This window comes from Apus apus, chromosome 16, assembly GCF_020740795.1.
Source record: "Apus apus isolate bApuApu2 chromosome 16, bApuApu2.pri.cur, whole genome shotgun sequence".
Taxonomy (NCBI): domain Eukaryota; kingdom Metazoa; phylum Chordata; class Aves; order Apodiformes; family Apodidae; genus Apus; species Apus apus.
Window position 1 is genome coordinate 4373271 of NC_067297.1, and position 22335 is coordinate 4395605.

The following is a 22335-nucleotide window of genomic DNA, read 5'->3' on the forward strand; positions in this document are numbered from 1 at the left end:
GCAGCCCGCTGCTGGTCCGGGCCGCAGGCAGCGGGAGGGAGGGAGGAGGCCGCGCTTCTCCCTCAGCGGGGCCGTTCTGGGGGCGGCAGCCGGCGTGGCGGGGCCGGGCCCGGCGGCGGGACCCGGCGGGACTCACCGCGCCCGCCCGCCCGCTGCCCGCCGCGGCACGTGAGGGGCGGGGCCGGGGCCGGGGCCACATCGTCATTGGTCCTCCCCGCGGAAGAGGCGGGACGGCCGCGGCAGAGCGGCACGGCGATTGGCCTGCGGCCGTGAGGGGGGCGGAGTGCCGATTGGCCGGCGGCGAGGAAAAGGGGCGGGGCGCGGGGCTGCCCGCGGGGCGGGGCGGCGCTGGGAGAGCGGCGAGGGGAAGAGGGCGGGGGGCGCGTGCTGGGCGCGCTCCCGGGCCAGGTGCGGCGGGACCCGGCGCGCGCTCCGCGGCGGCGGCGCGGGAGAGCCCCGGGGGGGCCGGCGCGGGATGGAGGCGCCGCCAGGTGAGGCCGCGGGGGCTTCTCCGCGGGCGGCAGGTGCGGGGCCGCTGGCTCCGAGCCCGCCGCTTGGCTGAGCACGACCCCGTGTCCCGGGGAGCCGAGCGGCGGGCGGGCGGGCGGCCTCCGCCGGTCTGCGGCCCCGGCAGCCCCGCGGGGATGGGCGCGAGTTCGCCGGGCTCCGCCGCGCGGGTCCGTTAGCGCGGCCGCCTGGCGGGCTGGGCCGGTCCGTGGCCCCGTCCCGGGGTCCCGCGCTCCCGCCGCGGGCGCTGCTGCCGCCGCTCCCCGCTGCCCGCCTCTAGCATTCCAGCCGTCCTGGGGGACGGGACAGACCTCTTACATTGATCGCGTCCGTTTGCTTTTCCTTCACACCGTTTCCTGCTCTGTTTTTTTCATTTCCGTCATTCCTCCTGGACGCTCGAGCGGTTTCGGGGGAATATAGGTCTGTCCGTTTCCGTCCGAGAGCCGATCGGCCTTTCTGGGAACAGTTCAACTTCTGCAGCTCCGCAGCGGGAAGTGCCCGCAGCTCCGAGCCAGCGGGCAGAGCTCCGTGCCGCGGTCCTGGAGGAAAAACTGTGGCTTTTCGTCAGCTGTGGTCATTAAATTCCTTACAGAGGCTCCGCGGTCTGTGTTCACGTTGGCATCCTGTGCTTGTGGCACTGATCGGGGAGGTGGAGCTGCAGGGAGTCTGGTTTGCAGGCTGTTTTCTCGAAGTCCAGCTGACTTCTAGGGCTGGGGCTGCATGGAGAAGGGATTGTCAGCTGCCTGTGCTTGGAGGCACAGGCACGTGTGGCTGCCCGTTATTCCCAAGCCTCTTTGCTGTGCCGAAAAGCATGTTGCTGTATGGGTAGTGCCAGCTTTTGCCAAGACTCTCCTAACTCTTCCTGTCTTGTGCAGATCTGAGGTCAGGTGCAGTTCTTGGTGTTCCAGGTATCTGGAAGGCCCAGACACACTCCCACTCCTACTTACACCAGATGTCACATTTGAATGGCTTCTGTTCTAGCCCTGGAGCCTGCATGGAGACCTTTGTGGGTACTGCCAGTCTGCTGGTGAGGGTGGTGCTTGCTTGTGGCTGAGCAACAGGTTTCTTTCTCCAAAATAGCTGTTAGTGTAAAACCTTCAAGGAGATGTCTTCACCTTGTTTATTTTTAAATGTTGTCACTGACTTACACGGTGGGCTAAAAGTGCATAGAAAGCTGACACCTTCTGGTTTGTGTAACTTCAAGGAACTTAACTCTAGTAACAACTTGCCTGAGCAACTACTGAATTTTAACCTTCTTTGGAAAATGGAAGTCCGTGGTTAGTGGTTTTCCTTCTCTAAGAGCACTTCTTTCCTTATGCAACCTTGTTGCATGTAAACTTTTGGTAGCAGGAAGAAACAGTTTTGAGGTCTGACCAGCTATGTGACATTTTCCTTACGCCATCCTGTGCTCATCCAGATCCAGGACTCTTTAATACGTCCACACAGCTGTTTGGATCTTGGATAGCATTTATCTGTGTGCCAAATGCTCTTTGTGCATGAATTTGCATCCTGTTCTTCCTAGCTTGCGTGCATCTAAATAACTAGCTCTCTCTGGGGCTTTATGGCAGTTCTAGCACAAACTATTATAACTGAATTATAACTATTACAAGTATTTTCTGGTAGGCCAATAGGCCAGTAGCATCGACCCCTCTTCTGAAATCTGATGGTAATCTGGTGTTGGTTGCAGAGTCTCTACAGGAATATTCATCCAAGTGTGTAATTCCTGGAAGTCAAGTTTGTTCTCTACTGAATAAAGTTTGCCTTTCCTTTCTTTCAGTTCTGGGAAATCCAGTTAATGATACAAAGGAGTGCAAACGTTATGTGCTGAGTCAGTGGCATGGGGGAAATAGCAGCCAGGCTTCCTGGGCTCGCGTGGGTCTCCGTGGGAATTGTGACACTAGACCAATCATCCTTCCTGAAATCTCTGCCCTGAAGACTAGCATAGCTGTCACTGAGCTGTTCTCTGTGCAAAGCCGTATTGTTTTCTTCTGCAGAATGAGAAGGAGCAGATGGTGATGTTATGTCTGGAGAAAAAAGAAATTATATATAAGATGTCAGAGTTCAGTTTGGGAACTCTGCTCTCGGGGGTCGCAGTCTTCCTGGGATTGCCTGAACTCTCCGGTATAATTGAAGGTTGTTCTTTACCTGGGATGCAGCAATCTGTGTTTTCTCTGTAAAATGGTTGCTATATGTCACTTTATTCCTGCGTGCAGGTGAAGAGGTCTGGAGATGTCAGGGATGCGGGGACAGCATCGCTGCTGGTCAGCGCCTCTACAAGACGGTTAACGAAGCTTGGCACGTCTCCTGTTTCCGGTAGGTAAAACTTTAGCTCGTTAAGCCCCCCCTGGGTTGTTCAACTGACTTGAAACCTGGTGGATAAGTACCAGCATTAACAGGGTGTTCTTGCTGACATCTCTGTGTGCCCTGGTTTGCTGGCACTGCCCGGCAGGGCTGATGCACACGGGGCTGCAGAGAAGCACACGTGAAAGCTCTGACTGCTGGTGGCAGAAGCCAGGGGTTGCGTGTTTGTCTTCAGCTGCATTCCAAAGTGGTGCCCAGGCAATTTGGATAGCCTCTTGCTTTTTCCAAATGTGATGGGAACAAGGGAGATACCAGGATGTTGCAGAAAGCTGCTGATGTGGGGGAGGGAGATCTTGCCTTCTGCTTTTTCTCCTTTTCAGACAACTAAGACGTACAAACTTATGAAATCTGTTGCATGATGATAGTATTGGTTAGGACAAAAAGGATCTCTGATGTTTTTCCTCCTGGTAGTAGCAGTGTTGCCTCTTGTTGGTGTTTCATGAATACTTGCTCCAGTTTTCATGCCCCAGAATCATGATCCTGAAGGGGCCTGTGTTTTTGAGAAGTGTTGAGTACCTGCAGCATATACTGGGCTCTGTGTAGCCCTGGATTTAGAGAAGCTAATGTTTTGGATCCTGTCAGTGCAAATGGGGGAAAAGAAAACCAAAGTGTGGCTTTGGAGGAATGTTTGTTGTGCTGAGATAGGCATGTACTGCCTTTATTTAAAGACCCAAAACAACCTAACCAAATCCCCCAACTTTCTTGAAGGTTGTGGTTATTGGTGAAATAAAAAAAAATTAAATCATGTCATGCTGTCAAAGCAGTGCTAGCTCTTTTGATTAGGAAAATGCTGCTAGTTACAATGACATGTTGATAATCACAGTTGTAGCTTTATATCACTAAAAAGCCCAGTCTTTTGGGTTTCTGTTGGTTTGAGTATTCATGTTTACCTATGTTGGGTCAGTTTGGCTTAATCTTATTTTTCTCTCCTCCTTAAAGAGCTAGTATCCTGTTGTTAAGCTTCCCTAGATTCTGCCAGTAACCAAACCCAAAGATGTGTGTGCTAGCAAGTCTTCCTTTCTTGCCTTTGAATGTATTTCTGTTGTGGGTCTTGATTTGCAAATATCTTGGTGCTTCTTGCTGTTGGGGCTGTCAAGGTGGGTAACAGCTGAGGGGGGTAAATCCTGCCCTCATGATGCTTTACAGAGAATTTGATGTGATAGCTTATATTGTTTAATGTAAGTTTGGTGGCTTTTTTCCGTTTTTTTGTTTATACAACCAAAGATACCAGCTTCTCCTGAGCTGTGTAATAACTGCATTTGCTCATGAGCTTCTCTCAGGCTGTGCTTTTGGCGAGCTCTGGCACCCAGCTGGGCTGCCATGCTGAATGAACAATTGGAACCTGCAGTAAAGGAAGCTGCCCTTCCCTTTTTCCCAGTTCCAGAGTAGGACTGTACATGAAAACAAATTTCCAGTTTGCACTCTGTTCCTCCTTTTCTGTTATCCCTAAACCATGCTGAGCAGCAGTCTTGTGCTTCATGTCCCAAAGCCAAACTTTAAAAAGGCTCTGAGGGTAAGAGCCTTTGGCAGCTGGTAGCTGTGAGTTCCGGCAGCTCTTGTGGAGTGTTTTTTACAGTCTTCCTGTGGATTAGCTGACTCCCTGGCCTGGCACATAATTTCTGTAATGCTGCTTGGCACCCCTCCAGGCTCGTTAGCTCTGTTTATTCTTGGTCAGGCTAGGCTGCTGATCATGCTTGGCACTGGCAGCAGCTGACGTACATGCATGTCTCTGAGGATTTAAGTTTTTTGGTCACTTCCCTCCTTCCTCAAACTGCATGTACAGGAGCTTTGTCTCTGAAACCTGTCTTTGCTGTGCTTGGAGGGACAAGCAAATCCCTCTTAGTGCATCTTGGATATTTTAAACTGTTCTTTGGCCAGCTGGTCCTTAGGCTTGAATCGGATGGGTTGGATCTGGCTGAGGAAGTTTCTTAGATGTTTGTGTCATAATGTCTGTTGTGAATTAACTCTGAATGTACTTTTGTGCCTCTGGATTCTGTTGAGATCACATATGCTTCCAAAGGTCATTGCTTTTCACTCATACACAGTTCCACTAGATTTGAAACTCAGATTGCACAGACCTTCAAACACTAAATCAAGAAAGGGAAACAGAAAAGTGGCAAAATACCTTTTTATTAGGTCTGGATCACTTTTACCTAAGGGGACTATTGGAGGAGCTTTTTTTGACCTATGGCATTCAGTTCTTACTGCTTTCAGTCCAACTTTTGTCCATATTACAAAATAGAAGATACTGCCTTGAATTACACATTTGAATAAAGTATTGATACCTGGTATTTTGATGTCCATTGTTTGTGGGTTTTTTGTGGTTTTGTTTTTTTCCCCCACTGATAAATGAAATTAAAGACAATTCCCTCTTTTTGTAGAGATGTTGCATGTTTGAATTGGAGTAGGATGGGATGAGAAGACCCAGATACAGCTGCAGGTTTAATCTCGTGGACACAGTATTTGTTAAAAATCCAGTTTTGATTATTTGAAAGCCATGGATTCAGATTAAGCCTGTTGAAAACATCCAGGTGGAAAATGCATTTGGATCCATATGAAAAAAAAAAAAAATTGGAAACAGTGGTATGAATTCCTTCTGTAGTGGGCTGCTTAAGAACTTTTTAGGAAGGAAGACAGCTGAGGTCCAGTTCCTTCCTAACCATGAAATAACAGAGGATGTATATTACTATGGTCTATGAAGTGAATCTAATTTAAGTAGTCAAGCAACATGGGTTTGCTGCAGAAATCTCAAACAAAAGCCAAACCCACCACATCAGAGAAAAACTTCAACGGGAGTTACTGAAGGGGCTGGATTACTGATGATTTTACAGGTACAGATTTTAAAAGATACTATTTCGTTTATACAAAACCCGTTAATAAAAAGCTGGAAAATCATCAGGAGTTTGAAGAGCAGAAAAGTTCATCTTGTTTTTTTTTCAGGAAGGGAAAAGGAAATTGGAGAAATTTTGTATGACTCCAAAATTTTTCATTAGCAGGTCTAAACCACTGGGGATGGTGGTGACCAGAAAGTATCAATTCAGTTTGGACAAATACCTCCTTTTTGCTTAATACACCAGATTTTTAAGCATATGCAATGCATCTTGACCTCAGGGAAAATTCTCATGGCTTTCTGTTGTGTTTGTTTTTTTAAAATCATATTATGAAATAATTTGTTGCTGACTTAATAATATAAGTAATGTATGACTAAAAAGTGTAAGCTCTTGATACCTGACTAAATACATGCTACATTTTTCTATATTGATCAGGAATTATGTTATTATGTTTAAGTAACTGAAGCAGTTAGTTTACTTTTCAGTAAAATATACTGGCTAAAATTAAATGCAGTCTTGAAGTAGTTCAGAAGCTGTTTATACTTGTAAAAAAAAATCTAAACTAATAAACCAAAATGTATTTGTTTAACCACAATAAAAACTGCCTTATATAGAATTAAATCAGTTCACCTGCCAGACTGTGTAGGGCTCAGGTGGTTGCACTATTTTTGAATGTGTTACTCCATTTCAATTTCTGTTAACCTTTACTGGAGCTAGAAACTAAAACACAAGGAGTGTTGTAACCACCAGAAGGTGGGTTCCTCTAAATGAACACTTTGAAAAAATGGAACCATTTTGGCAGAGTGTGGAGCTCCTGGCTCTGTCTCCTGCTGGTGTTCTGAAGTGAATTTGAAACAAATTCTCCTCCTGACTGTTTCCTAGTAGCAGAACAAGGTTAAAAGTAGACTCTTACCAGCCTCCCTTGTCTCCTGGCCATTGTGCACTCTCTGCAGTGTGACAGTTGTCCATAGTTGCAAACCAGACCTGGATTAGCTCTCCGATGGGATGCCCTAAGCTCCAGGCTACTGAACAGAAAGAGACACACAATTAATTTGCCAGCTCTTGTGATGTGGTTGTCTTACAAAGATGTAATTTTTCTGTATTTAATGGCATATCTTGGGTGCTATAGAAATATTTTTTGCTCATCAAAACTTAGTGAATCACTTTGGTTCTTTTTTGATTGGGGGGCAGGGGAAGGCAAGCCAGGCACACTTGTGTGAAGAGTGTGCATAGTTAAACCTGGTTTGAGGGTTGCAGGATAAACTCAATGACTGTGGGTGGTTTCTAAATCTTTTTTCTGTCGTTGTTAGGATATCTAGTAAACTTCATCTTATGTTTGAAAATAATTTCCATGGCTTAGCAATGATCAAGAAAGTGGTCACCTAACAATCTCCTAGCACTGTAGGTTTTCAGTCTCCCAGACTATGTCAGGAAGCACTGAATTACCCTTAGTGTTAGAAGCTTCTGCCTGCTATCTTCAGAAATTCCCCTTGTTGAAATTTAAATCCATTTCTTCTAATCAAGTTTGCAATGGACATGGAAAACAAGCATTTTCCCCCTTCTGTTAGTCAAGTAACCTTTTCCTGTTTGAAAGCAGCAATCTCGTCTTTCATCAGTCTGTCCTAAACTGAAGCAAGCCTGGCTCTAGCTTTTTCTCGTAGACTATTTTTTAGACTTTCAATCACTTATTTTGGTTCAAACTGTTGGCATAGGCCTTGATTTTCCAGAAATGCTTCCTCCCCATGGACAAGGGGACAAATAGAGCTACAGTGACAGGATATGAAGCTCAAATGTACAAACGTTGACAAATAGAAATGTAAGCAGAGGTGTGGATGTTTGATGCCTTAAATCTTGCTTTAGCTTTTCAGCTGCTAACACAGCCAGGCTTGTACACACAGCAGCTGAATTTGAGAGCAGAAGAATTTGGTAACAGAAGGTAGCTGAATTATAGTAGAAGCAGGAAGACAAGAATCTCCTCTTCACAGTCTTCTTCAGTTTCTGGCAGTTAGAGAAAGCTAATGATGGGGCCTCAGAGGTGAGAGCTCTTTCCACTAATCCTGCAGACTCCTGGGAATGTCTCTTTGATGGTGTACCCATCAGCATTGAAATTCACCAGCATGCTATGGGAGAAATAGTTGCTAAGTGCCTGTTTGTATGCAGATCACCATGACTGTTCAGGAGTTTAAAAATCCAGAGGAACAAAGAAACACTGTGCAGGTTGATGTGGCCACATTCCTCAGGGAAATCTATCAGCTGCAGGACATAGATGAAGACTGTTTATGTTTAAGGAGGAGTTGGGCATTCCAGTAAAAAAATTTTTTTTTTTTTTTGGTGACTTGCAGACTTGCACAGCTTGTCCTTTAGGGCATTGTTATCAGAGCATTTTGATATCAAGGTAATTAGAATTACTCACACAGCCCAGTGTGTGGTAGCCTTTCCACATGAGTGAGACAGGATCCTTCCCTGAGGTGTTTAGTGATCTGCACAGACTAAAAGCAGCTAGTTAGGAAGTGAGTGAAGATGCAGAGGTCTAAGTGCTAGTCTTATTGCCATCTGTGCTGCATTTACAGATCAGAACTCACTGCTTCTAAAACTGTGTAATCTACGAAGTTTCAATAGGTTGCATTTCTTTGGTTTACTTTTCAGCCTGCACATACTCGGGAGGTTTGCAGCCATTCAGGCAAGTATGGTGGAGATAAAAATTCTGTTTCAGTCCTCATGTTGTGCTTAGTGGTGTTAGGTACAGAGGAAGCAACACTGTTAGTCAGAAGTTCTGCTGCTGCTTGGACAGTAATGGAGATGAGCTTCACTGCCCGTTTTAGTTTACTCAAGAGCTTTCACTCAGAGGTATGTGCATATCAAAACAGTATTAGTTTCAGTAGCTGATGTCAGGAGCTGACTCTGTCTTTCAACAGCAGCAAAGCACGTGTTACATGTAAGTGCCCTGGAAATACAAGGAGGTGTTGGGATTGTACTGAAGTATTTGGAAAGCCTCCAAACTGCGCCCATGCCGAAACAAAGACTGGCTGCAGATTCTTCAGGCATGAAGCAGATGCCTCTTCCCCAGCTTGTACCAGTCCCAAAAATACCCCAGTGCCTCTCTCTGCCATCATAAATCTGTGTGTCTTGGGGCTGGTAGATATGCTGAGCAATGCACCTCTCTGTAGCCATGCTGTTGGACACCATGGCCTATGTGACAGTGAGGGTGTCCAGCCTAACCCCAGCTGCTTTAGGATATTGATCACCTGGGTATCACAGGAGCTGTGGGATGCATTTTTGTGGGGATAAACCTGTAATGTCTGAGACTCAATTTGCAATAAATTTCATGGGAAGTTATTATCGAGGTTATGAGTTTGTTCCTTTTTATTTGCTAGTTATATTTTTCAGGCTTATTTCTGGAAAAAATTACTTATGCAATTCTAAGCCATAGTGAGGAAAGCAACCCCTGTGATAGCTACGTGTTTGTAGTGGAAATGCTGCCAGCATTTGCAGGAGAGAAGGTGTTAATATCTGGCTTAAGTTGGTGAAAAACAAATATGCTGCAGTGCATTTTGGCCCTCAGAGATGGTATAATAAAAATGCCATAGAAAAGGTTCCCCCCACACACACCTGTTTATCAGCATTTTTGAAGTACAGTCATTCTGGCAGGAATTCAGACCTAGAATGTACGAACACATTAACACCTTTTCCAGAGCCTTTTTATCAGAGCACTTGTGTTTTCAAAAAGGTCATAGAGACAATAAAAAAGGCAAGAAGTAACAAGAGAATTGTGTGTAGGAAAAAGTAACTTATTGGCTGCTGCTGGGGCTTGCTGCAAAAGCAAAATCATTTTGATGTTTCCTGTTTAAATAGACATTTGACTATGTGTCCTTTAGCCTTAAGGAAGTCTCAAACAAAATCCCTTCCCAGTTGCTTTGCTGTCTGGGTGGTTTTTATTACTTTGAAGTTGGGCTTTATCTGCTGGCTTCATTCACAGACTAGCTGGCTGCTTATCGCATCTGTGGATCAAATCTTCAAAGGTTTTGTCTGAAGCGCTGGGATTTATGAGGTCACGTGGAATCACCTTGGAGGGAGTTCAGCCCATGGCAGCAGAATTGTGGGGAAAAGCTTTTGTCTGTAGGTGATACTGGTCAGGGGAGGGGCTCTGCCATGCACTGGTGGTGTGTCTGTGTTGTGGGGTGGTGCTGATAGCCAGGGAAGCCTTGGATTATGAGCGCTGGCCCATGTTCAGCACGCAACACATAGAGAATGTGGGAGACCAGAGTGCATTCCTAGACACAGACTCACCGTGTTGCTGCTTCCAGTAGAGCTGTGTGAAATGTCAGAAGGAATTAGACCCGTGCTGGAACTGACAACCACATCGGGCTCTGCAGCATTAAGCTTCACTGCACTTTTACAGCCAGGCTTAGGAACTGCACTGAATGGGGTGAAAATGATGATTTTTAATATTTTTTTTCAGAAAGGTTGCTGCTTATTAGAAGTAAAAAAATAATAAAAAATAACTAAATAAAAAAAACACAACCAAAAACAACCTAAAGGGCTGCCTGGCTTTCTGCTTGCTTCAACAGCAGCTGTCAGACTAGCAGCCAAGACTGCCTTGTCCCAGCCCCAAGCGTCCCTTGAACAACGTGCCAGCTGAGACGAGCATCTCCAGGAAAAGCACATTTGAGTACTCTTGCCTCTGGAACATAGCATGATTTTCAGGCTGTGTTCAGGCATGCCAGGCTTTGCTGACTGTACAAAAAATGGGAGGACTCAGTGCAGCAGCATATGTTTGTTGCATTTATGAGTGTCTTGCGAACAGCTTTAGCTGATTAGGCCACTAGAGATCATGCTTGGCTTCAGAGCAAGCAAAATGATATAACTACATGTGCTGCAAGCAGGAGAGAGTACTTGTCTGTGCTGATTTATGTCTCAGCTTCCACTCAGGATATGAAGATTAGGTTAAATTATTGCAATGATCTCTGTTAAAACAGTGTTGGAAAGAAAGTGATTTTTCCTTGGATGAAGCACACTGAGTTACCTCCTGCAAGAGGATGAACAGATTGTAGGCACTGTGACAGTAGTATAACCCTGCTCACTGAGGGAGTCTGGAAGGTATGTAGTAAATCTTAATTTGATGTGTCTTGCTGTCTTTGGCAGTCTGTGCCTTCCTTATCTTCATCAGAATGTGCCACTGCAGCAAGGAACAGTTTCACGTTTATGCCCATGGGTTTTGCTTTAGTAATAGCTGCTATCTTTCAGCACTTCCTAACGCAACCCCTCTTTGGATCAAAGCTCCACCCCTCGTGAAGAAGTAGAGCTTATTCAACCTCTACAGCCACACGCTGTCCTCCTGCAATGGCTCCTCCTCCCCTCCCACCCTTGGGTGGAACCAGAGAAGGGAAAACTTGACAATAGTTAGCAGGCAGCAGAGCTCACAAGAACTATTGCAGAAGCATGTCCAGCTAGCCCGGTGGGCAGCTCTTCTGTCCTTCCCGAGGGTGCTGCTGTTGCTGAGTGCAGGAGAAGATGGTGATAGCCATGGGAGCCAGGAAAAATCCGAAAAGCAATGAGCAGCCTCGAGACCTGGCGTTCCTTGGGCAGCTTCAAAGAGAGGTAAAGTGTCTGAATCAGCGCAAGAGTAAATGAGCACTGGCTGCTGCCATGTTGGCAGAACAGAGCTGTTCAGAGGCAGTTGGACAAGTTTGTGGCTGAGCCGGTTTATCCAGTGTTGAAGATGGGAAGTTACTTGTCTGCCCCAGCTTACTTCGCTCCCAAGGATCCCTTTCGGTAAGTGTTGTGCAGGATTAGCAGTGGATCTTTAAAGTGTTGTTTCCCCCTGTGATGGTGTCCTAAGTAGTTATTGTGCAAGCCAGGAAGAATGAGGTACAGTGCCTGTGTGCCAGGAACAGCCGGCCTCAAACTGGGATCCTGTCTTGTTCTGAGGAGGAGACAGGGAAGGTTCTTATTACCAGCCTCTTTGCAGCTCTCTGGTATGAGGGAACAGCACCTGTGTTGTGAGGCAGTGTCTGCATAGCCCAGGCAAGCCGGCTCGCTTCCAGAGCAACCTACACATGCCACTTCACCCTGTGCCCCTGTGCTTTGCTCCACTGCCAGAGGAATGAGGTTGCTAAGGTTGCTTTGCTTCTGTCTCTTCCAAAGCTGCTTGTGCTTATGCACGGGGCAGGGTGAGGCAGGTGAGGTGTGCTGTTCTGAGCTCAGGAAGGTGAGGCACTGCAGTAAGGCAGGGCTTAATCTTGTTTGAGAAAAGAAATCAGGTACTTTGTAGGTAACTAGAGACAAGCAGCACACTTCCCCTAACATGGAAAGGATTCTTTTCCTGTGATATTTTTGTTTATATTAACAACCATTCTTGCTCTAATGAAACAAATGAGGCTTGAGAAAGATGAAAGCTACAGAATAAGGCTTTGAGTGCATTACAGCTCCATAGCGAAAATTCTTAGTGGGGGTGAACACAGCCAGGATGGTGACTGATGCTGATGTGCTGATACAGTGAATGGATGGGGAAAGGCAAGGCTTGCAGTTTCATTGTCTCCCTCCTCTTCCCCTCCACTCAGATTTGCTCAGTATTGATCCTGTTCCTGCAAACACACTGTTGTACTGATTTGGGAGGAAGGAGTCTTTTGTAAAAACAATCCAGGATAGGAATAAATACTGCTGTGCAATTGCTAAGCTTCTTTAGGCTACTTTCTGAAACAGCATCTGCCTTCAGAAGAAGGAATGTGAGCAGGCTTTCATTCTAGTATTTGTAGGACATCATGCTAAGCCATAGATACACCTTCTCCTAATTGTGTGGAAATGGTTTTGCATAATCAGAGCTTAAACACTGTCTTCTAGTACTTAGTCTGTCTTCTAGCATTTCTTCCTTGTCTAGTGTCTCTTCTCTTGGCAATCCACACCCTTCTGCTAAGTTGGGGTGAGAAGCCTTTGGGTTAGCTACAGGCTGGGTTATGTTTTATTCTGCAGCTCTGTCTGCGTGACTGTCCTCTCCCCTGCTCTGCCTGCAGAATTGGAACCACAGCTCTTTTGAGCCTGTCTAGCGTTAACTGATCTAGCCTGACAGTGTGTGTGGGGGGTGGATTTTATTAATGAGCCCTTCTCAAAGGAATCTGTCTCCTCTGTGCCAGGGAAGTCTTTGCTTCCATGAGGGTATTGGCTTTCATTTAGATGTAAAAGAGATGCCACATCAATTGAATCTCCATCTCGATGAAAACCAGGCTGGTTACCTGTTGTGACCTGATCCTCCTACCACCCCCCACAAAACCAAATAGCCATCAAGCAGCGATTTGTGAACCCTTTCTTCACCTGCTGTGCTACAGAACATCAGGGCTGAACACTGCACCCAGATGCTGCCTGCAGCTCCTGGAGGATGGCTATGGGAGGCAGATTATTTTATTCTTTATAAGCAAGGCTGGGAAGTGAAGAATCATAAAGTATGGGACTGTATAATCAGAGCAGGGCTCTGCAGCTCTGAAAATGTTGGCTGGGCAGCAAGAGGAAGCACATTGAGCATGGCTGTTACCAGTCCTCCACGAAACTTGATTACCATGCTTTGTTACTCTGTAATAAGAATAGCAAATCATGGAGGAGAAGATTAGTGGTTTCTAATCTATAAAAGGCAGAGGAGCAAGAAGTCTTCCTTTCTTTTGGTTGTGGTTACTGACAGATTAGCTTGCTTAATACCTCTAGAAGTGGTTGTATTCCTGTCTCAGCTGCTGTGAGCCCTGACAATCAATGGCAGTGCTGCAATGGCACATGCTCTGGTGAGGAGGGGAAGGAAGGAGTGGTAACTCTTGCATCTTCTGTGATAAAATTCTGACACAGCTCTTCAATGATAAAGGCACGTGGAACAATCATGTGGCGCCTTTATCATTAGGGTGAAACTGTTGAAACAGTCTTAAAACTATACCTGTGGGCTGTCAGTTTTCCATGCCTGGCAGAGCTAAAGCCTTTTTCTACATTCCAGAATGCGTGGTAAGTAACAGAAGGTCCTGCTTGGCAGTGTGAGCCACAGCCATGTCCTCTTACTGGCCAGTTAGACCCATTAGCAGCATCTGGCCTCTTTGGGGCTGGTTGCTTTGTTCCTGTTGCCTCACTGCCCAGGGTGGGGTTCTGAGCCTTAAGCTGTAGACTTGTCCTGCCCAGATTTGTTTAACTGCATAGCAAAGAACTGACTGCTTGCTGGCTCCACCCCCTTACCTTCATTTTGCTATGGGTGTGTTGCAAATTAGATACCATTGCTTATTTCCGGATGGAAGCAAACTAATCAAAGTAAGGTTGGAATCAGACCATGAATAAGCAGGGGAAAGGCAAAGGAAAGGCAAGTGTACATGATCCTCTGGAGCCTATCTAAGCAGGGCTACTGTTGTCTTGCTCTTACAGAAATTTTAAATTTTTTTAGGGAGAAAAAGGAGTGGTTGAAGGTGAAATTGAAGAGGGGTGAGGAAGGGAAGGCGTTGTGCTTAAAAATGTTAAATATATAAAATAACCTACCTGATTGGAGAGAATTTGGAGAAAAAGCCAAGTCTTGAAGTCCTAGTGGAGCAGTCTCCAGTGTTGCTGTCTGTATCCCAAGTGCAGGTCTGGTCACAACTCCCTGTTTGAAGATGTAATCACTCTTGGAGCACACACTGGTACAGGCATGCAGGCAGAAGTTGGATAAGTCTGAGGGATCTGATTTGCCCATGCTGAGCCAGATGTTCCTGCCACAAGGTGATAGAAATCTTTGCTGTTAGTCTCCACTTGCTCTTTTCTCCCACTCACCTACTTGATCATCCAGCATGGGGTATTTACTGCAAATGAAAGCCAAAGGCCAGTGGTTGAAGGCAGAATTCATTGCAATGCCCTCTAGGTCTCTTGCATACCATGAGCAGGGTGTAACCATCACACTGCCCCAAGGCTGAAGCTGTAATGATGCAGGTACCACGAATAGCAATGTTAAATTACTGCTCCCTCTGCCTCAGACAAAATTGGCAGAACTTGTTGCACGTGCTAGAGTTCTTTCCTGTCACTGAGGAAAAGAGGGGGAGGGGGGAGCAGCAGGATTTGAAGCTCTCCAGCTGGGAGAACAAACACTACAAAAGCCAAGTACATTAGAAGGAGTAACTTTCCTGAGGGAAGGGTATGGCACTAAATACCTCATGAGGTGTGTTTTCCCCTAAAACCATACGCTGCTTACAAGCAACTTCACCTTGTTGCTTTGCAGTCTCTTGAGATGGAGCAAATAACTCTCCATGTTGGAGCACGACCAGCTTAACATATCATCACTCTCGTTACATGCTGATGGAGTTTACAAGGAATGTCTTTGGCACAAACACACTTTTGGGAAGCTTGTGAAAGGTGAAGTCAACAGTAGCTCTCACCTTAGACCTGGGAGCATGTAAAAAGTGCACCTCCGCTGCCACAAGCTGACTTGAGTGCCTTTGGGGCTGTGGAGAGGCCTGTGGTCCAGGAAGGCACATGCCCACCTAAACCCCCACCCTGGTGCAATTGGTTCCCCACCAGTGTGGTAATGGGCAGTTTTTCGGGTCAGGGTCAGGACAAACTCTTCCTTCTACCTTTGGGAACGGCATTGATGGCATACATGGCGTTGATCCTTGAGGTGCTTCTTTGAACCAGTTATTGGTGACTAACCTGCCTTGGATTCTGCACTTAGAAATGGTCAATACCAGACTAATTTTCCTCTTCAAGTCTGAGAACATGCTGCCCAGGGCTAATGGAATAGTCTTTGGTGATGCAACTGTGCTCTCTGTGTCTTACCTCTCCATCAGTCACACCTTCACGCTGCAGATGTTAAACTCCCTTGCCCAGTGCATCCTGCTGAGGCAGGAGTATTTTGTGTTCAGGAAGCCTGAAGATCTGGGTTCTGCTTGTTGCTTGTGATTTGTTACAATAATACCTGCTATAGAACTGCTGCATTTTTTTTTTTCTATTTTTTTAAGGGGTGTTGTTTCTTGGAGGGGTGTGGATAGAGGATTAATAAAGGTTGCTTGTTGAAATTGAAACTGGCACTAATAGGTAAAATATATTGAGACTCCCTTCATGAAATTCAAGAAACAGTTTGGGGTTTTTTTGGTTGATTGGTTGGGTTTTTTTCCTCATGTGCTGTCATCAGCAGAAGGAAAGGAAGAGCAGTTGGTGGGGAGAGGTGGAAGACTTTCATTACAGTTAATTGGTGGATGCAGTATTGGGAGCTCAAAAGATGAACTGCTTTGAAAACTCTCCCTCAAATGCTGCAGTTGACCTTTTGGGAGAGAGGTCTACTTATAGAAGACTATAAAGTCCTTCCACAAAGGGTGGTGCAAAACTGGCTTTGTGTTGCATAGTGAAGTGGATCCTGCCTCTTCATCCCTTTTCCTAAAGTGGCTGAGGAGATAGGTGCTCTGGCACAATGGTGTGATGCTATAGGAACACTGAAAAGGAAAGTAACTGAGCTGTCTGTGCTGGGAAACTCTGCAGTGGGAAACTTGTGTCCAGGAAGAGGAAGAAAGCAGAGGAGCAAAATTTATAAGGCAGAATTTATAAACTTACCAATGGATTTATTTTACGCTTTGGAAGCCTGTCTTTTCCTTTGTATCGGTTGATACCACCTCTCCTTAAAACCCTTGGATTTGGTGCTAATTCTCTGCTGAAAAAGCATTGCAAAATTGGGAGGTTTAGTACATCCATAGCTAGAAGAGCTGGTGGTGAGCTTCTGCTGAACATCTGTTTTCTCCATGTGGAAGAGGAGCTTTTCCATTGATCTGTGACTTGTTGCCAACCAGAGCCTTGTTCCTTCGTTTCCTTCAAGGTGCTCTGAATGTCAGGATCCCCTCACTAACTGGTACTATGAGAAGGATGGAAAGTTGTACTGTCACAAAGACTACTGGGGGAAGTTTGGGGAATCCTGCCATGGCTGCTCTCTGCTGATGACTGGACCTGTAATGGTAAGGACTCTAAAGACAGGACATGGCTGTCTTCAGCTCCTTGAACTCAGTTGGGAGTTGCCCTAGCTATTCAGATAACCAAATAAACTGAAGGTAATTGTCTTTTTGCTACTCTAATCTCTAATCAGAGATTAGAAAGGAACCTAATGTGCACATCTTCGAGATAAGAGGCTAATTTTGAATGGGGATAACTCTTAAAGGAGAGGGTTGTGAGGATCTGAAGCATATGAACAAAGAAAGTAAGGTGCTGAAATGTACAGGCATGAGAAAGAGGAAGGTGGTTAAGGGGACATTGTTCAGTTTCTGTAGCACAGTGCCTGTGTCTCCATGGGGTGATTTTCCACTGCACTGCAGAGTCAAACCTCTCAGCTCAGGATAAGCAGCAGGTTCTGGCTTGGGGAAGGTTGCCATTCACATCCCACATGGACTGTGGCCAGAGTGATTTTCTGGCTGATGGTGTCTTGAAGTAGTTTTAGCTCCCATTTCTTTGCAACATTGAACACTGCCTGCACAATATGGGGCTCACCTAAATGTTACCCTTCTTGTCACAGCCTTGCAAATATTTAACCTTTAAAACTGTCAAGAATGAAACACAACCATTGTTTTTCTAGTGCCTAAAGAAAAGCAGCGTGGTACTCAGTAATATGATTGCTACCTCAAAGGGAATAATGAGCAAAGTGCAGACAATATCTCATTCCCTGCAGAAGTCTTTGCAAAATACCATTGGTAAGGGAAGTTCTTAAAAGGAAAACAGAAAAAGAGATCCATGCATAAAAATATTCTCTAAAGGTATTTTGTTGCCTCAATCTCAGCTCGCTGTTGTTTTTTTTTCCTGTCAGCTGGCTGGTAAAGTATCTGAATTTGTGCATTGCCTGTCTGCCAAAAGAAAAAAAAAAAAAAGCTCTTTCAGCTTTATTAATTCAGGCGTAAAGTTAGTTATCTTGCCAAGAGCAACCAAACAGGAAGGTTTAATATCTTGTTTACTAGTCTGCAGCAGACTATTAACTATTTTGGATAGCTGAGCAGCTGCCAAATATAGCAGAGGTTCCTGGGACACAAGCTTTGCTTTGCATGTTGACATACTTGTTTCAGAGAAGTTTTGTGAACAAGGTACCAAGGATGGGGTTCAGGAAAGGTATGGTTCAGAATGGGGCTAATTTAACTTTCAGGTATAAAGCTGCCACTTTGTGATCTGACTTAGTATATTAATTTGAGAAGAAAGCAGTAGCTGCCTCTGATGATGGATTTTGGCCCTGCTAAGCTACTCCCCTTTCTCTCTGTAGGTGGCTGGTGAATACAAGTATCACCCCGAGTGCTTTGCTTGTATGAGCTGCAAAGTGATCATTGAAGATGGGGACACTTACGCTCTGGTGCAACATTCCACTCTCTACTGGTAAGAGGGAGCTGCCTGCTTTGCCACAGAGCTGCTCCCTGCTGGGTGTCTAAGCTGTGTTGAGCTGGCTCAGTGCGGTTCAGCTGAATGCTACACTAAGGAATGCCAGGAAACTGCCTTTTGAGGGAGGGAGGAAAGGAGTATGCACTAAAAATGATAGCTTGTGGTCAGTGAGTGAACTTTAGAAGTGTGAGTTTGGCAGGGAGGGATAGGACACTGCCATCATGTCTTTCTTCTCTTCTTCTAGTGGAAAATGCCATAACCAGATAGTGCTGACACCGATGATAGAAAAACACTCCACCGAGTCTCTGCGTGAGCAGCTGCCTTATACACTGACCCTCATCTCCATGCCAGCAGCTACTGATGGCAAGAGAGGGTTCTCTGTGTCTGTTGAAGGTGGCTGCTCCAGCTATGCCACTGGTGTCCAGGTGAAAGAGTGAGTATGACAAGATTGTGTGCAAAGTATATGTCTGTGCAGAGGGAGCTGGTAAAAATTCCACGGTGCTGCTGTTCTGTCAGCTGCTCTGTCAGCTGGAGGGATCTGTCTCAGCACAAGGACATATGTTGGTTTATAGCCATTTGTGTTTGTCTCCATTTGGCTCTTGTGATGACCTTAATTGATAACTTTATTTCTGAGTGTTGACTCCTTCACTGAACAGAAAACATTTGGTGAATTGTAATGGACTAACAATTTTTGCCATTGGGCAAATGAAGAGCTCTCCCCAAACCAGCTCAGCACTTGGTCTAATGGTAGCTCCCTGTGTTGGTAGATTAGCATTTTTCAGAGTGCTGATATGAAGGGATGCATCAGAGATCAAATGGTTTTTTTATAATTTTGGGCTAAACTGACTTCCCACACACACTATAATTCCCATGTTTAGAGTTAACAGGATGCACATCAGCCCAGATGTCCGAAATGCCATCCACCCTGCTGATCGTATCCTGGAGATCAATGGAGCTCCTATTCGTACGTTACAGGTGGAGGAGGTGGGTAGAGTTCTGTTTTGAAGCCTCCTTCTCATCTGCCTTCCTACAGCTTTTCTGTTTCATGGCACTTGTTCTCCCACCCTACACACAGTGTGTATACACCCGTTGTACTCATGCTGATGGTAGGAATAAACATGAAGACAAGCTTTGCTACCCCTTCCAGCTGAAGGGGAAAGCGTAACAGATGGAAACACAATTAGGATGCAGTTCTGATTTTGTGGCAAGCATGAAGGGAGGTGAAAAGAAAACTGTGCATCTGTGTACAGAGGACAGGGAGGCTGTGTGGACTTCTCATGTATTGCAAAAAATGTATCTGATGTCTGTATTTACAAGTAAATGCCTTATACAGAGATTGGGTGATGCTGCAAGAGTGTAGTGAGACCACCATTGCCTTCAGTATGCTAGGGTTTTACTGTTGGTGCTGAGGAGAACATTAGAAGCACAATAGATGGATAAATCTCCATGTTGCTTTTTGCAAAGCTGCTTTTTGCAGCACAGTTCAGGATGGCAGCTTGTGAAGTTTTTAGAGTTTTCTCAGAGGAAAAGTGGTCATTTGTAGCTGACCAGAAATAAGAGGATTTGGGTAGCATGAGGAACTGTGTTGCTAGCTTTGTTTGTCTGGTAGAGAGCTGTGGTGCATGTCACTAAACCACAGCTATGGATTGATCTCACTGAACTCCCTACTCTGATTCCTGAGGGGCATTCTGCTGTTTCTCCTCTATCTCCTGTCCTTTGTGTTCCTCCTGCCTGCTCTCATCCTGTCCTTTGGTTTGGTGGCAGGTGGAGGACTTGATTCGCAAGACAAGCCAGACGCTTCAGCTGCTGATAGAGCACGACCCCGTCTCGCAGCGCTTGGACCGGCTGCGTTTGGACTCCCGCCTTCCCACTCACATCAAGCCACCCATCTCCCCACGCTCCCTCTCTCCTCTGGACATCAAGGAGAACCTGGAAGGAACGCTCCGGCGGCGCTCCCTCAGGTAAAGGCTTGGAAGCCTCTGCCCTAGCTTGTCTTTGCCCTGTGCTACCTGGCTGGGCTGTTCTGTGCCTGGGCCCTGGGATTGCAAGTGAGCAGAAAGACATGGCTCAGCTCTGAGGTAGCCTTGGTCTAAACCATTGGAAAGCAGCGGAGAGCTTTAGATTCTGCTGTTGCCAGGTACTCTCCATTCCCTTTCAGGATGGTAAACTGCCCTTAATGAAAATAAGGAGCTCTACTTTCAACATAGAAAAGCTACCAAGTTTTACAGTTAGAAAATGTAAAGGTCAGATTTTTACCAGCCTTTAATGGCTGGGGAAGAATGCGTCCTTAAGGGGAATATGGCTGAGACCTGGGATTTGGGAGCAATCTTATCTTCCTAGACTGGGGCACTCAGCTGCTCAGTTAGTAATTTACCAGTATTTTAGTCTTTGGAGATAGCAGGTGCTGCATCTTCACGCTTCCTCCTCCTGTTTGCAGACCTCCATCTCTGGCTGAAAGTGGTCCTGCACTTTCAGTGGTGGTGTTGGGCAGCTCTGACTTGGAAGCTGCTCTAGGTTTGTAAAGAGCTTCCATGGTTCTGGGAGAGCACCTGGCTTTTGAAATATTAAGAGAACTGAAGCACATCTAGAAGCAAGTCCCTTAGGAGCTGAGGATGGGACACGTTAGACCAAAAGTTTCCTAGCAGCTTCCCTGATCTTCCTGTCTCCTTTGTTTCGTAGGCGAAGTAACAGCATTTCTAAGTCTCCTGGCCCCAGTTCTCCAAAGGAACCTCTCCTTCTGAGCCGTGACATCAGTCGTTCTGAATCCCTACGTTCCTCTTCTAGCTGCTCCCAGCAAATCTTCCGGCCCTGTGACCTAATCCATGGTGAAGTACTAGGAAAAGGATTTTTTGGACAAGCAATCAAGGTGAGAGAGGTTCCCAAACAATCATTGTTTACTTTGATTACAGCACGGTCTGCCTATCTCATGATCCTTTGCCGCTGCCTTGGTGGCCTTTGCCCTGCTGATAGTGATCTGTCTTGGAACTCACCTGGTTTGCTCAGTGAGATCCATTTCTCTGCTCCATGTCCTGAGCATGAGTGTCTCTGGCTGCAGGTGATTTTGACTTTGTCCCCTTTGAATGTCGACCTTGGCCATACATACTCATCTCCTGAATTAGATTTAGAGCTCCATAGTGCCTGTGTCACAGCAAGCACCTGGATGAGGTGGGGAGAATGAGGAAAAAGCTATGCTGCTCTAACAGGCATCTTTCTTAAGAAGAGGTGCCTTCATCTCCCCAGTACAGCATTTCTCACCCACTTAGTATGGCATGCTTGGGGGTTTGCCAGGCTCATGTAGTGACCATCTCTGAATCCCCAGCAGAGCCTAAATGGCTTGCCAGTGTGGTGGTAGTGGTCAAGTCTTGCATGGCTTTCACAATTAAAATCTCCATTAACAGCAATTCTCTTGTATGTCTTCACTGGGGGTGCTTCAGCAGCTCCTGTCCTGGCATCCCTGACAGCATCAAAGGGGAAGCTTCCCCTGCCTTACCAAGGTGCTGTGACCTCCTCAGTGCAGTGTAGTCTCAAATCCTCAGGCTGCCATCCACCATGTGTGATAGGACTTCTCTCCTTACACCTGTGTAAACTTCAGGCATCCAGCCACCATATTCATCTCATGCTTCCATGGGAGGTGGTGAAGCCAGTACTACAAATCCAATGCTTTTGATCTATACTAATGAGCATATTTCTCTTCTCCTCTGCTCATAGAGAAATAACAGGTCCAGGTAAGCAGAACCTTTCCTCTGTCGCATGCTTTTGTCATCTGCGTCCCCACAGTTAATGGCACAAAGGCGTTTCTTTTCTGCTCCAAGTACCCCATAGCCATCCTGTTCTGGTGCATGCTCTGGGAGTTTTAATTGCCCTCTTAGAGTTTCATGATGACACTTGTATCAGTTTTGCTGCTATGTCAGCTTAAGAATTCCACTTAGCCTTGTCTTGTCTTTGCCTCTTCACTTCCCTCTGTCATTGGGTATTAGATGTCCCTGGCTTTCATGTCCCTGGCTGAAATGTCTAGTGTTCCCTGGCTCGCTACTGTATATGGGTGCTTGATTTCAGATGGGAGCAGAAGAGTATTATACTGTTGCTTCTGTTGTGTTATTCCATGCATTTGTATTCTACCTATATCAGCCTTGCTGTGTCCCATGGTTCCAAACAGAACTAGTATTTGCAAGAGTTCATAAGCTTCCTAAATGCTATAATTGGGTCTTGTGCTCTGGATTGAAGTTCTGGAGGTTTTCTGAAAGGCCTTTTATTTTAAAGGGTATGAAGCACAAAAGTGACACCTTTCTTGAGCTTCAGATTGTTTTTAATG

General features: G+C 45.9%; 1 protein-coding gene across 4 annotated transcripts in view; it reads left to right on the forward strand.

Annotated features, from left to right (window-relative positions):
- The first annotated feature begins 363 nt into the window (after positions 1–363).
- The window catches only part of LIMK2 (LIM domain kinase 2), a 30450-nt gene continuing 8478 nt past the window's right edge, over positions 364–22335 (forward strand). The window contains exons 1-8 of one of the 4 annotated variants that reach the window (XM_051634237.1): positions 364–491; positions 2721–2820; positions 16492–16627; positions 17911–18020; positions 18268–18456; positions 18902–19007; positions 19788–19984; positions 20703–20889. In XM_051634237.1, coding sequence (XP_051490197.1) covers positions 476–491; positions 2721–2820; positions 16492–16627; positions 17911–18020; positions 18268–18456; positions 18902–19007; positions 19788–19984; positions 20703–20889 — 1041 coding nt within the window. In that variant the 5' untranslated portion in view covers positions 364–475. Of the gene's footprint in view, positions 492–2235; positions 2641–2720; positions 2821–11100; positions 11472–16491; positions 16628–17910; positions 18021–18267; positions 18457–18901; positions 19008–19787; positions 19985–20702; positions 20890–22335 lie in introns of those variants that run through there. The other 3 variants (XM_051634235.1, XM_051634236.1, XM_051634238.1) reach the window with 3 other exon arrangements.